The sequence below is a fragment of the Camarhynchus parvulus genome, chromosome 15 (genome assembly GCF_901933205.1).
Source record: "Camarhynchus parvulus chromosome 15, STF_HiC, whole genome shotgun sequence".
In the NCBI taxonomy this organism is placed as follows: domain Eukaryota; kingdom Metazoa; phylum Chordata; class Aves; order Passeriformes; family Thraupidae; genus Camarhynchus; species Camarhynchus parvulus.
Window position 1 is genome coordinate 1,726,754 of NC_044585.1, and position 11,452 is coordinate 1,738,205.

At 66.7% G+C, this 11,452-nt stretch overlaps 1 protein-coding gene across 1 annotated transcript; it reads right to left on the minus strand.

Moving 5' to 3' along the window:
* Positions 1–552: 552 nt before the first annotated feature.
* GAS2L1 (growth arrest specific 2 like 1) lies at positions 553–10,997 on the minus strand. The gene is given in 7 exon segments (XM_030959092.1): positions 553–2,269; positions 2,271–2,358; positions 3,853–4,102; positions 5,855–5,951; positions 6,422–6,529; positions 9,069–9,723; positions 10,940–10,997. Coding segments are annotated over 6 exon segments (2,115 nt in total). The 5' UTR covers positions 9,714–9,723; positions 10,940–10,997; the 3' UTR covers positions 553–1,342.
* Positions 10,998–11,452: the final 455 nt, after the last annotated feature.

An 11,452-nucleotide genomic window follows, 5' to 3' on the forward strand; every position in this document is an offset into this window, starting at 1 on the left:
GAAGGGCATGGAGAGCTCGTGGCTCTGCTCCTGGAGCCTCTCAGGGATCCACCAAGGGGCCCTGCACTGTCCATGGTGTCCAGTCTGGGTGCCCCGAGCCCCTCCTGGGGTTGGGGACAAGTGTGGCGTCCCCAGGAGGTCCCTGTGAGGTGGGTGATGAGCAGCACCAGCCAGTCCTGCTCTGGGATACCCCACAAATCATTGGTGCTGCTCTGGGACACCCCACGGGCCACCAGCACCACTCTGGGGCTGGACACCAGCCCCACTGCCACAGCAGGGACCACAGTGGGCACCCTGCTTTGGAAAGTCACAGCGGGGAGGTCACCACCAGAGGTCTGGACCCTCCTGGTGACCCACACCTGCTGTGTCCCCCTGGGCCAGCAGCCCTGGGGTGCAGGTCCCTGGCCATGGGGCACCTCTGGAGAGGTCCCAGTGGCTGTCGGGGGGTCCAGGACATTGGGACTCAGCCTCAGCCCAGCTCTTCACTGCTCCCACCCCTGCTGGCACCCCCAGAGCCTCCCTCCCTCCCTCCCTCGGGCCTGGGGCTCTGAATGCCCCTGGACAGATGAGCAGACATGGTGGGCTCAGCTCCGTTGGTCTTTACTGGCTGCAGAGGACATGCAGGGGTGGGGGCCTCGGTGGCCTGGGCTGGGGACACAGCCCTGTCCCACCCTGGGGACATCAACACGAGCTGGGGGGCAGTGCTGTGGCCAGCGGGGGGCTGGAGAGGGAACAGTGACCCGTCCTGCCCTGAAACAGGGCTTGTGGTGCCAAACTGCATGTCCCCAAGTCATCTCAGGGTGGAGAGGAGAGACTGCAGAGGTGATGATGAGGCCAAGAGGAGACGAGGGGAAGGCCAAGAGGAGAAGATGATGAGGGAGAAGGATGTGAAGGCCAAGAGGAGAAGACGAGAAGGAGGAGGCAGCCCAAAAGAAGAGGGAGAAGATGAGCTGAGGAGGAGGAGGATGACAAGAATAGCAAGAAGAGGAGAAGATAAGAAGAGCACGTCAAGATAAGGAAAGCAAGTGGAGAAGAGTGAGGAGATGAAGAGAACCGGGTGCTCTCCAGCCCCATTCCCAGCTCTGCTCTGGCCACCCCTGCCCTGCCCACACGCCTGCCCCCCCCGGAGCTGCTCCCCAGGGCCTGGGGACAGCCCTGGCACCCTCTGGGGCTGGGGGCTCCTCGCAGGGCCCACCCCAACGCCGACAGTCACCAAGTGAAGCGCTCCTGGCCCCCCCAGCTCCGCGGCCATCGCCCGCCCGGGTGCCACCTCCACCCTCCCCAGCAGCTCGGGGATGTCCCCGGGGCTGCCAGCAGCTGCCACCGCCCCCTCAGGGCCCCCTCATGGCCACGCGTTCTCCTCCAGGCCCTGACGCTCCCGCGGGGCCCAGGGGGGCTCCAGGAGGGAGGAGGGGACGCTCTGCAGAGCCCCCCAGGCCCTGGCGCTGCCGTTCGGGGCCCGCTGGGGCCGTTCCCCGCAGCCCCGGGGCGTGGGGATCCGGGAGGGCGCCCTGTGGGGCTGCGTGTCCAGCCGGGGCTTGGCCCAGGGCCGCGGCGGGGCCGCGGGGACCCCCGGCCCGGGGCTCTCCTCCGTCTCCATCAGCTCGTCCTCCCCGGCGGCCCAGTCGGTGTCGGAGCCGGGGTTCCCCGGGGTGTCCCGGCTGTTGTCCCAGGAGGCCGGGAAGCAGCAGCTCTCGTCGGAGGAGCTGGAGAAGGTGGAGCGGCGCCTCGCATCCGCCAGGCTGGGGTTGGGCGGCAGCGGGGGGCACCCGCCGTGGTTCCCGTTGCTGTTCCCGTTGTTGTTCCCGTTGTTGTTCCCGTCGCCGTTCCCGCCCCGCCGCCCCTCCTCGGCGGGCAGCCCGTGCTTGGCGAAGACGTTCAGGGAGGAAGATGAGGATGACGAGGAGCAATAGGCCGAGTCAGCAGCGGCGGGGGCGGGGGGCGCGGCGGGGGCGCTCTCCGTGTCCCCCAGCTGCTCCAGCAGCCGCGTGTTGGCCAGGAATTCCTCCTCCAGCCGCTGGAACAGCCGCTGCTCCTGCCCGGGCTCCAGCCAGCGCGGGGCCCGCAGCCTCCGCGCCAGCTCCTCGGGGTCCCCGGGGCCGGGCCGGGGGTCGCGCCGCCCCCCGGGGCTCCCGGCCGGCTCCGCCCGTGCCCACGAGTGCTGCCCGTCGGGCCGGCGGCGGATGAGCAGCAGCGGCGCGGAGCCGCGCCCGGGGCTGCGGGAGGCGCGGGGGAGCCCGGGGCGGGCGGGTCCGGGGGTCCCGGCGGGCCGGGGGGCGGCGGGGGCCGCTCTGCGCCGAGGCGGCCGAGGAGTCGCTGTCACCCGAGCAGCGCCGGGAACGCGCGGGGGCGCGCGGCCTGGGGGCGGCAGGGGCCAGAGGGGGGAGTGAGAGCACTGGTGTCCCCCCAGGGCACCCCCCCGATTGCACAGCCTCCATTGACCCCCCATTGGTACTCCCATTGCACCGCCCCTCATGGAACCCCCGGTGCCCCCCATTGCACTCCCCCATTAAAATCCCTCCTTGCACTCCTCCTCATGGAGCCCCCAGTGCCCCCCCTTGTACCCCTCCTGGTGGAGCCCCCCCGTGACCCCCCATTGCACTCCCTCATTAAAAATCCCCCTTGCGCCCCTCCTCGTGGAACCCACCCCAGTGCCCCCCCCCATTGCACCCCTCCCCACCCAACCCTGCCCAATCTCCCCCATGGCACCCCACGTTCCTTCCATTGCACCCCATTTCCCTCGCCACGGCACCCGTTCATTCTTCCCCTTTTATCCCCATTCCTCCTCACTGCACCCCCACTGAACCCCATATTCCCACTATTGAACCCCATTTCCCTTCCCCTTGCGCCCCCATTAAACCCCCCCGTTCTCCCCCTTCACTGCCCATTCCTCCTCACTTGCACCCCCCGAACCCCATTTCCCTCCCCACCGCCCCCCATTTTCCCCCTCCATTAGACCCCCACTGAATCCTCCCATTCCACCCTCATTCCCCCCCTCAGCCCCCACTGCACCCCACATTCCCTCCCTTGCACCCCATTTCCCCCACTGCACACCCACTGCCTCCCTGCTCTGAGCTCCCCCATGGCCCCCACATTCCCCCCCTGCCAATCCCATCCCCCTCCATTTCACACCCCACTGGACCCCCATTTCCCCTATTGCCTCTTCATTCCATCCCCCCTTGTTTCCCCATTGCACCCCAGTGAACCCCTATTGCCCCCCTGCCCCCCTCCACTGAACCCCCACAAAATCCCACATCCCCCCACTGCACACCCCATTTCCCCTTGCAGCCCCCTTCCCCCTGCTGACCCCACTATTCCCCTTCATTGATCCCCAATGCTTTCCCCATTTCCCCCCTCCCACTGCCCCCACAGACCCCACTGCCCCCATCACCTCCCAGTGCACCATTGTCTGTGCCCTAGCCCCCACAGCCCCCCACCAAACCCCCACTGTCCTCCTCCATTTCCCCTCCCCTGCCTTCCCTAGCTGCACCCCCCATTCCCCATTCTTTCCTGCTGCACCCCCATTTCACCCCAAATCCACCCCACTGCCCCCTCAGTACCGCTCACTGCCCCCCATTCTCCCCCATGATTTCCCATTGCACCCCCATTTCACCCTCTCGTACCTCCCACTGCCCCCCAATGATTCCATTTCCCCCTCACTGCCCCCACGATCCCCCCAGTGTTCCCCATTGCATCTCCCAGTTCAGCCCAGTTACCCCATTCCCCCCCAGTACCTCCCATTGTCCCCCCACCGCCCCCCAACGCTTTCCCCATCACCGCCCCCGTTCCCCCATCCCCTCCGGGGGTCTCGGCGCACTTTTGGGGTCCCCCCCATTCCCGGGGGGGCCGTACCTGAGCGTGCCCGCTGCCCGCGGCTCGGCGGGGCTCCGGGAGGGGCTGCCGGGGCAGGGCGCGGCTCCCCCTCGGGGGGGCAAACCCTCCTGCCGGGGGGGCTTCGGGGGTTCCCCCCGGGGCTGGGGGGGCCCGGCGGGCCGGGGGCGCCGGGGGACGCTGGGGCTGGAGGCGCGGGACGAGGAGGAGGGGCCGGGAGCCGCTTTTTGGGGGGACATGCCCGGGGTGCGGGGCTGGGGCAGGCGGTGCGCTGGAAGGGACGGGGTGGGGAGGTCAGCGGGACAGCGCTCAGCAGGCCCTCCCCTCCCCGCATCCCGATTTTCCAGCCGGGCTACTCCCGGAGGTGGTGACACCTCGGGAATTTGGGGAAAAACCCCACTTTTGTCACTCCCCTTTTCCCCCTTCCAGCAGGATCGGTGCCCTGAGAAACCCAGCCCCAGGGAAGGGAAGCCCAGAGAAAATCAGGGAGAACCAAGGAAGGGAACCCACGGGGAAACAGGGAACAGAACCCCAGAGAAAATCAGGGAGAACCATGGAGAACCAAGGAAGGGAATCCGTGGGGAAACAGGGAACAGAACCCCACAGAAAATCAGGGAATGGAACCCATGGAGAACCAAGGAAGGGAACCCATGGGGAAACAGGGACTGGAACCTACAGAGAGGCAGGGGATGGAGCCCCATGGGGAAACAGGGAACAGAACCCCACAGAAAATCAGGGAATGGAGCCCCACAGAACAGAGCCCCATGGAGAACCAGGGAATGGAGCCCCATGGAAAATCAGCAACAGTGTCCCAAAGAGAGCCAGGGAATTGAACCCCATAGAGGATTAGGGAAGAAAACCCCACAGAGAAGCAGGGACTGGAGCCCTATAGGGAACCAGGGAATGGAACCTCACAGAAAATCAGGGAACAAAACCTCATAGAGAACCAGGGAAAGGAATGAAACCCATGGAGAGCCAGGGGATGGAACCCCATAAAAATCAGGGAACAAAACCCCAGAGAGAACCAGGGAAAGGGGCCCCATGGAGAGCCAGAGAATGGAGCCCAGGGAGAATTCAGGAACAGAACCCACAGAGAACCAGGAATGGAACCCCATAGAAAATCAGGGAACAAAACCCCCCCAACCCCCCCAAAATTAAAACCCAAAAAACAAAAAAATCACATAGAAAATCAGGGAACAAAACCCCATAGAGAACCAGGGAGAAGAGTCCCACAGAGAATGGAGCCCCAAGGAGAATCTGGAAATGGAACCCATGGAGAATGGAGAACCAGGGAATGGAACCCCACAGAAGATCAGGGAACAAAATCCCATAGAGAACCAGGGAAAGGAATGAAACCCATGGAGAGCCAGGGGATGGAACCCCATAAAAAATCAGGGAACAAAACCCCAGAGAGAACCAGGGAGAAGAGCCCCACAGAGAATGGAGCCCCAGGGAGAATCTGGGAACAGAACCATAGTAGAGAACCAGGGAATGGAACCTCACAGAAGATCAGGGAACAAAACCCCATAGAGAACCAGGGAAAGGGGCCCCAGGGAGAGCCAGAGAACAGAGTCCAGGGAGAATTTGGGAACAGAACCCATGGAGAACCAGAGAATGGAACCTCACAGAAAACCAGAGAACAAAACCCCACAGAGAACCAGGAGAAGAGCCCCAGGGAGAATCTGGGAACAGAACCCACGGAGAACCAGGGAATGGAACCCCAATAGAAAATCAGGGAACAAAACCCCATAGAGAACCAGGGAGAAGAGTCCCACAGAGAATGGAGCCCCAAGGAGAATCGGGAAATGGAACCCATGGAGAATGGAGAACCAGGGAATGGAACCCCACAGAAGATCAGGGAACAAAACCCCACAGAGAACCAGGGAAAGGGGCCCCATAAAGAACCAGGGAAAGGGGTCCCAGGGAGAATCCAGGCACGGATCCCTTGCAGAGCCAGGGCCTGGAAGCCCCCAGAAGCCAGGAGCGTGCCGGGGGATGGCACCGGCCGCGGGGTGACACTCACAGAGGGCAGCGCAGCGACACGGGTCGTGCTTGTCCAGGTAATGCTCCAGGGTGTCCCAGCCGCCGCCCACGCGCACCATGACGTGGCTCCGCAGCACCTGCGGGCAGCGCTGTCACCTGCCGGGCCCCAAAGGCCACCAAAGCCCACCCCGAGCCCCCCAGAGGGCGTATGGGGACAGGGGTGAGGGCAATGGGGGAGCCCACACACCCTGCCCGGGAGCGGGGCAAGGAGAGGGCAGAGGGGCCGGGTGTAATGGGGGACAGTGGGGTGAGGGGGGACAATGGGGTGAGGGGGAAAATGGGGTGAGGGGGGACAATGGGGGGAGGGGGACAATGGGGTGAGAGGGACAATGGGGTGAGAGGGACAATGGGGTAAGGAGGGGCCAATGGGGGGCAGGGGGCAATGGGGTGAGAGGGACAATGGGGTAAGGAGGGGACAATGGGGTGAGGGGGACAATGGGGTGAGGGGGACAATGGGGGAGGGGGGACAATGGGGTGAGGGGGACAATGGGGTGAGGGGGACAATGGGGTGAGTGAGGGGACAATGGGGTGAGGGTGTGGCTCTTACTCGGACGAAGATGAGCGTGTTGGAGTCGCCCACTTTGTACTTCCCCTCCGAGACCTTGACCATGGGGAATTGCGAGGGGCAGGAGCAGCAGCCCAGGATCTCCCGCACCTGCGGCCACACAGGGGCGCGGTCAGCGGGGCGTGGACGCCCTGCTGTAGGGTCAGCGGGGTCCAGAACCCCCCTATAGGGCCGGTGGGGCACAGACCCCCGTTACAGAGCTGCTGGGGCACACACACCCCCCATTATGGGGCAAGCAGGGCATAGATCCCCCACTATAGGGCTGGTGGGCATAGAAACCCCCCTATAGGGTCAGTGGGGCACAGACTCCCTGTTATAGGATCAGTAGGTACAGACCCCCTGCTATAGGGCCAGTACAAACCAGTTATAGGGCTGGTGGGGTGCAGACCCCCCGGTTATAGGGCAGGTGGGCACAGAACCCCCACTATAGGGTCAGTGGGGCACAGACCCGCCATTATAGGGCAGGTGGGCACAGATGTTCACTTATAGGGTCAGTGAGCACAAACCCCGTTATAGGGCCAGTGAGGCATGGACACTCCACTATAGGGCTGGTAGGCACAGGAACCCTGCTATAGGGTCGGTGGGGCATGAAACCCCCTGTTATAGGGCTGGACCTCCACTAGAGGGTCGGTAGACCCCCATGTAGGCTCAGTGTGGATGCCCACCATAGGGGCAGCCCCTCAGGTGGGCACACATGGAGGGCTCCGTGGGGAGCACCTGGGGGGGCTCGGGGGCAGCGGGGCCGGGGTCTCCTCCCATGGCCGGGCACCCCCGGCGGGCTGAGAACGGGCACAGCTCGCTTCATTTGGGGTGCACACACACAACATCCCCCATCCCTGAACCACGGCGGATTCACCCCAGACCCCCCCCATGGGGCAGGACCCACAGAAATGGGGCAAATCCCGGGGCGGTTCTGCCTCCCTCCACACTCGAGGCTGCGGCACTGGGAGAAGCGGAGCGGGAGGGTTTGGGGGGCCGGGCAGGGCACCCCCGGGGCCGCGGGGCGGCCGGGCAGTGCCAGCTGCCGCCTCTGTCCCCGGGCTGACGTCAGGGATTAACCGGGAGCCGCGGGGGGACGCGGGGACGCGGCCGCCTCCTGCCCCGGGGGCTGCGGGGGGGACACGGCGCCGCCGAGCCCCCAAATTTGGGGTTTCTTTGATAATTCCGTGATTTTGGGGAGGGGGGGGGTCCTCCCGCGGCTGTGCCCATGGCAGCGGTGAGAGGAAGGAAGGATGTGGCCGCTCCGCTTCCCATCCGGGTGACACGGATGGGAAACTGAGTCACGGAGTGGGGGCGGGGGGGTGCAGTGAGGAGGGGTCGTGACCCTGCTGTCACCCCCGGGGGGGCACCTGGGGACGAGCGGGCCGGGTCCTGCCCCGCCAGGCTCCTCCCCGGCGCTGGCGCTGCCCATAAAAGCCGATGGCGAGAATTGCGCAGCCCGGAAAAACGCAGCGCCCGGCCAGGGGGGCTTGGGGGGGCAACAGCCACGGGGGAGCCCCCCGCGAAACGGCCCCGGGCGGAGCGGGGGGGTCGGGATGCTCTTTAATGAGGGACTTAATGAGGAATTGGGGTTTCAATTAAAAAAAGGCTTAGGGAGGCGGGGGAGGGCAGAGCCCCCCTGTCCCCCCCGTGTCCCCCCCGGGCCGGGTTAATCCGCTGCTCACCCGCGGGACGGATCCCGCACCCGCCTTTAATCCATCCTGAGCCCCCGCACCCCCTCCTGACACCCCAAATTGTGGCTGGGATGTCCCCACGTCCTCCCTGGGGACAGCAGCCCCGAGGGGACAGGAGCGGTCCTGGGTGGGATCGCTGGGGGTCACCCCTGACCGGGAGCAGGTGGCACAGGTGGCACCTGTGTCCCCGCTGTGATTCTGGTCACGGGCACCGAAACAGAGCCAAGGAGGCTCCACGGGAGCCGGGGCGGGTGCGGAGGAGCTGCCGTAGCCATGGAGAGCTGGGATGGGGGGTGGAGCACATCCTACGGACCACAGCGGTGGGCAGAAGGACCTGCCAGGGGTCACAGGGACACGGGGGACCTCCCCTGGACCACCGAGTGCCCTCTGGATGGCCTGTGACTTCCTGGGGGTCACAGGGACAGGTGGGACCTGCCGGGGACCAGAGGATGCCCCGCTGGGGGGACAGGGGGGAGCTCCCGTGGGTCATGGAGCACCTCATGGGGCACACAGACAGGACCTGCCAGGGGCCACAGAGACACAGAGGACTCCAGGGGACCAGAGAGATGGGTGGGACCCCCCATGGACCCTGCTGGGGGGACAGAGACAGGTGGGACCTCCTGGTGACTACAGAGTGACCACTGGGTGGTCAGAGAGGTTCTCCCATGGACCATAGATAGGTGGGACCTTGTAGTGACCACAGAGTGACCATTGGATGGACAGAGAGGTTCTCCCACAGGCCATATGGTGGTGGGACCTCATAGTGACCACTGTGTGGACAGACAGGACCTCCCCCCAGGAGACAGAGGGCACCCTGTTGGGCGGACAGAGAGCAGTTCCCATGAAGCACAGAGCTGCCCGTGGGCGGCTCCCCCTGAGCGCCGGGCGAGGCCCGGCCTGGGCGGCCGCAGGGCCCTCACCCAGGCGCAGGGCTCCGCGGGCAGCGCGTGTCTCACCAGCTCGTCCAGGTTCCTGAGGTCGCACAGGGCCACGGGCCGGGCCCGGCTGGGGAAGGCGCCCGCCCGGGGCTCCCGGCTCTCCCGGCGCGCGCCCAGCGCGCCCTCGGCCATTTGGTCCCTCATCTCCTCCTCGATCTCCTCCTCCATTTGGATCAGCATGGGGGCCAGCATGCCGAACTTGGAGCCCCTCCTGGCCACCTCCAGCAGGCAGAGCACAAAGTTCTTCTCGTTCTTCTTCAGCACCAAGTCGTTGGTCTCGAACATGAGCACGTCCTGGATGCCCAGGTCCTGGCGGCACCACTGGATGAAGTTGGAGACGTTGTCCCTGGCGATGAAGGAGCCGGGCACCACGTTCTTGGCCTGGAACACCACCTCGTTCTGGGGCACTCGCATGCGGGCGGCCGCCTCGGGGTGCCGCTCCTGGAAGTCCAGGGCGGTGCGGTTGACGTTGTTGGCGTGGCGGCAGAGGTGACAGCCGGTCTCCAGGCTCTCCAGGAAGGTGTCCACCTGGATGTCCAGGTCGTAGAGGGTGTTGAACCACTCGGCCAGGTCCTCCTTCATGGCCTCCAGGTACTCCTCGCTGGAGCGGAAGGGGCGGATGCTCTTGGAGGCGGCCGACTGGATGTGGCTGGGGTCGGCCATGGCCAGGTGCCTGCGGGGGGACAACGGGGGCTGTCATGGGCAGGAAACCCCCCAAAGCCCCCCCAAACCACTCACCAACCTCAGTGACCCCTCTGTGCCTCAGTTTCCCCCATATTACCACCATCACTGCCGCCACCACCCCTCTGGGACCTTCCTGATCCCTGCCAGGACCTGCAGCCCCCCCCATTCCCTGTCCCTCCACCCTCCGTGTCCCCCCCACAGCCCATGTCCCCTCCCCTCATGTCCCCCCACCTTGTTTGTTCCCATTCTCCACGTCCCCCACTCTGTGTCCCCTCCTCCTGTGACCCCCCCAGGTTAATGAGTCCCTTGTCACCCATACCCACCCCTGGGGGGGCTGTGGCACAGAGGGGACATCCCTCCCCAACCCCCCAAAAAGCTGCCCAGTCATGGTGGGTGTCCTCTGCCCAGTGTCCCCACCCTGGAGCAGGTGACACCGGAGGGATGGCAGTGCCAGGGGCAGGGAGCCCCCCCCTTTACCCTGGTGGGGTTCAACCCCGAGGGGCTGCCGAAAGGGGGGGGAATGGGGAATTGGGGTCCCCAGCACTCAGCCATGGGCTGGGGGCTGCACCTGGGGGAGGCCCCGGCTGTCCCTGCCCTGGGGTGGGGGTACAAGAGCCAGGGATGGCTCAGCAGGGGGGTCACCCCCTCCACTGCCACCCCCAGCCCAGCCCCACACCCTGGCAGGGGGGTCCTGCCCCTGGGGTGTCCCCACTGCCCAGGGGATGTCCCCTACCCTCGGAGGGGTGTCCCTGCTGGGGAGGGTCCCCTCACCTGGGGGGGGTGGCACTGCTGCCCTCGGGAATGGGGGGGCCCTGTTGGGGGGTGGTCCCCATCTCTCCAGAGTGGGGGATCCCCTCGGGGGGTGTCCCTTTCCCTCGGCGAGGGGGTGTCCCTGTCGCGGGGCGTCCTTCCCGCGGGGATGGAGGGTCCCTTTCCCGTGGGGGGGCTGTCTCTGCCGGGGGGGTCCCTACCCTGGGAGGGGGTGTCCGTGCTCGGGGGTGTCGGTATCGGGGGTCCCCCTGTCCCTTGGGGGCCGTCTGTCCATCCCTGGGGTGTCTCTGTCTCGGCCTGGGGGGGTCCCTTTTGCCGCTGCGGTCCCTATTCCGGGCCGATCCAGCGGGGGCGGCGGGAGGGGATCCGCACCTGCGGGGACACGGGGGACACAGGGCCCGGGGCCACCCGCCGACCCCCCCGGCCGCACTCACCGCCGCCGCTCCGCGCTCCGCTACGGCCGGGCCGGGCCCGCTCCCCGCTCCGGGCCGGGCCGCGGCTCCCAGCGCCGGGGGCCCCGCCGCGGCCCCCCGCCGCCATCGGCCGCCCGCAGCGGCCCGGGGAGCCGGGGGCCCGGGGGGCGCCCAACGAGGCTCGGCCGCCGCAGCCCCGCGGAGCCGCCGCCGCCGCCGCCGCCGCGCCCGGGCCGGGAAGTTGGAGGCGGCCCAGAAAGGGCCGGGACGGGGGCGGCGGCGGCGGCGGGCGGGGACGGGAGCGGGGGGGACACGGACACGGGGGGGGACGGGGACATGGCCCGGAGGGGGGGACACGGACACGGACACGGGCGGGGGGAGCAGCACAGAGAGACATGGGGGGAGGGGGCACGGGCGTGATTTGGGGGGGCGGCACGGACACGGGAGGGGCACGGGGGTGACACATAGCGACACTCGGTGACATTCCCCCACCCCCGCCCGGGTGTGGCTCCCCGCTTCCATTGATCCGCATCC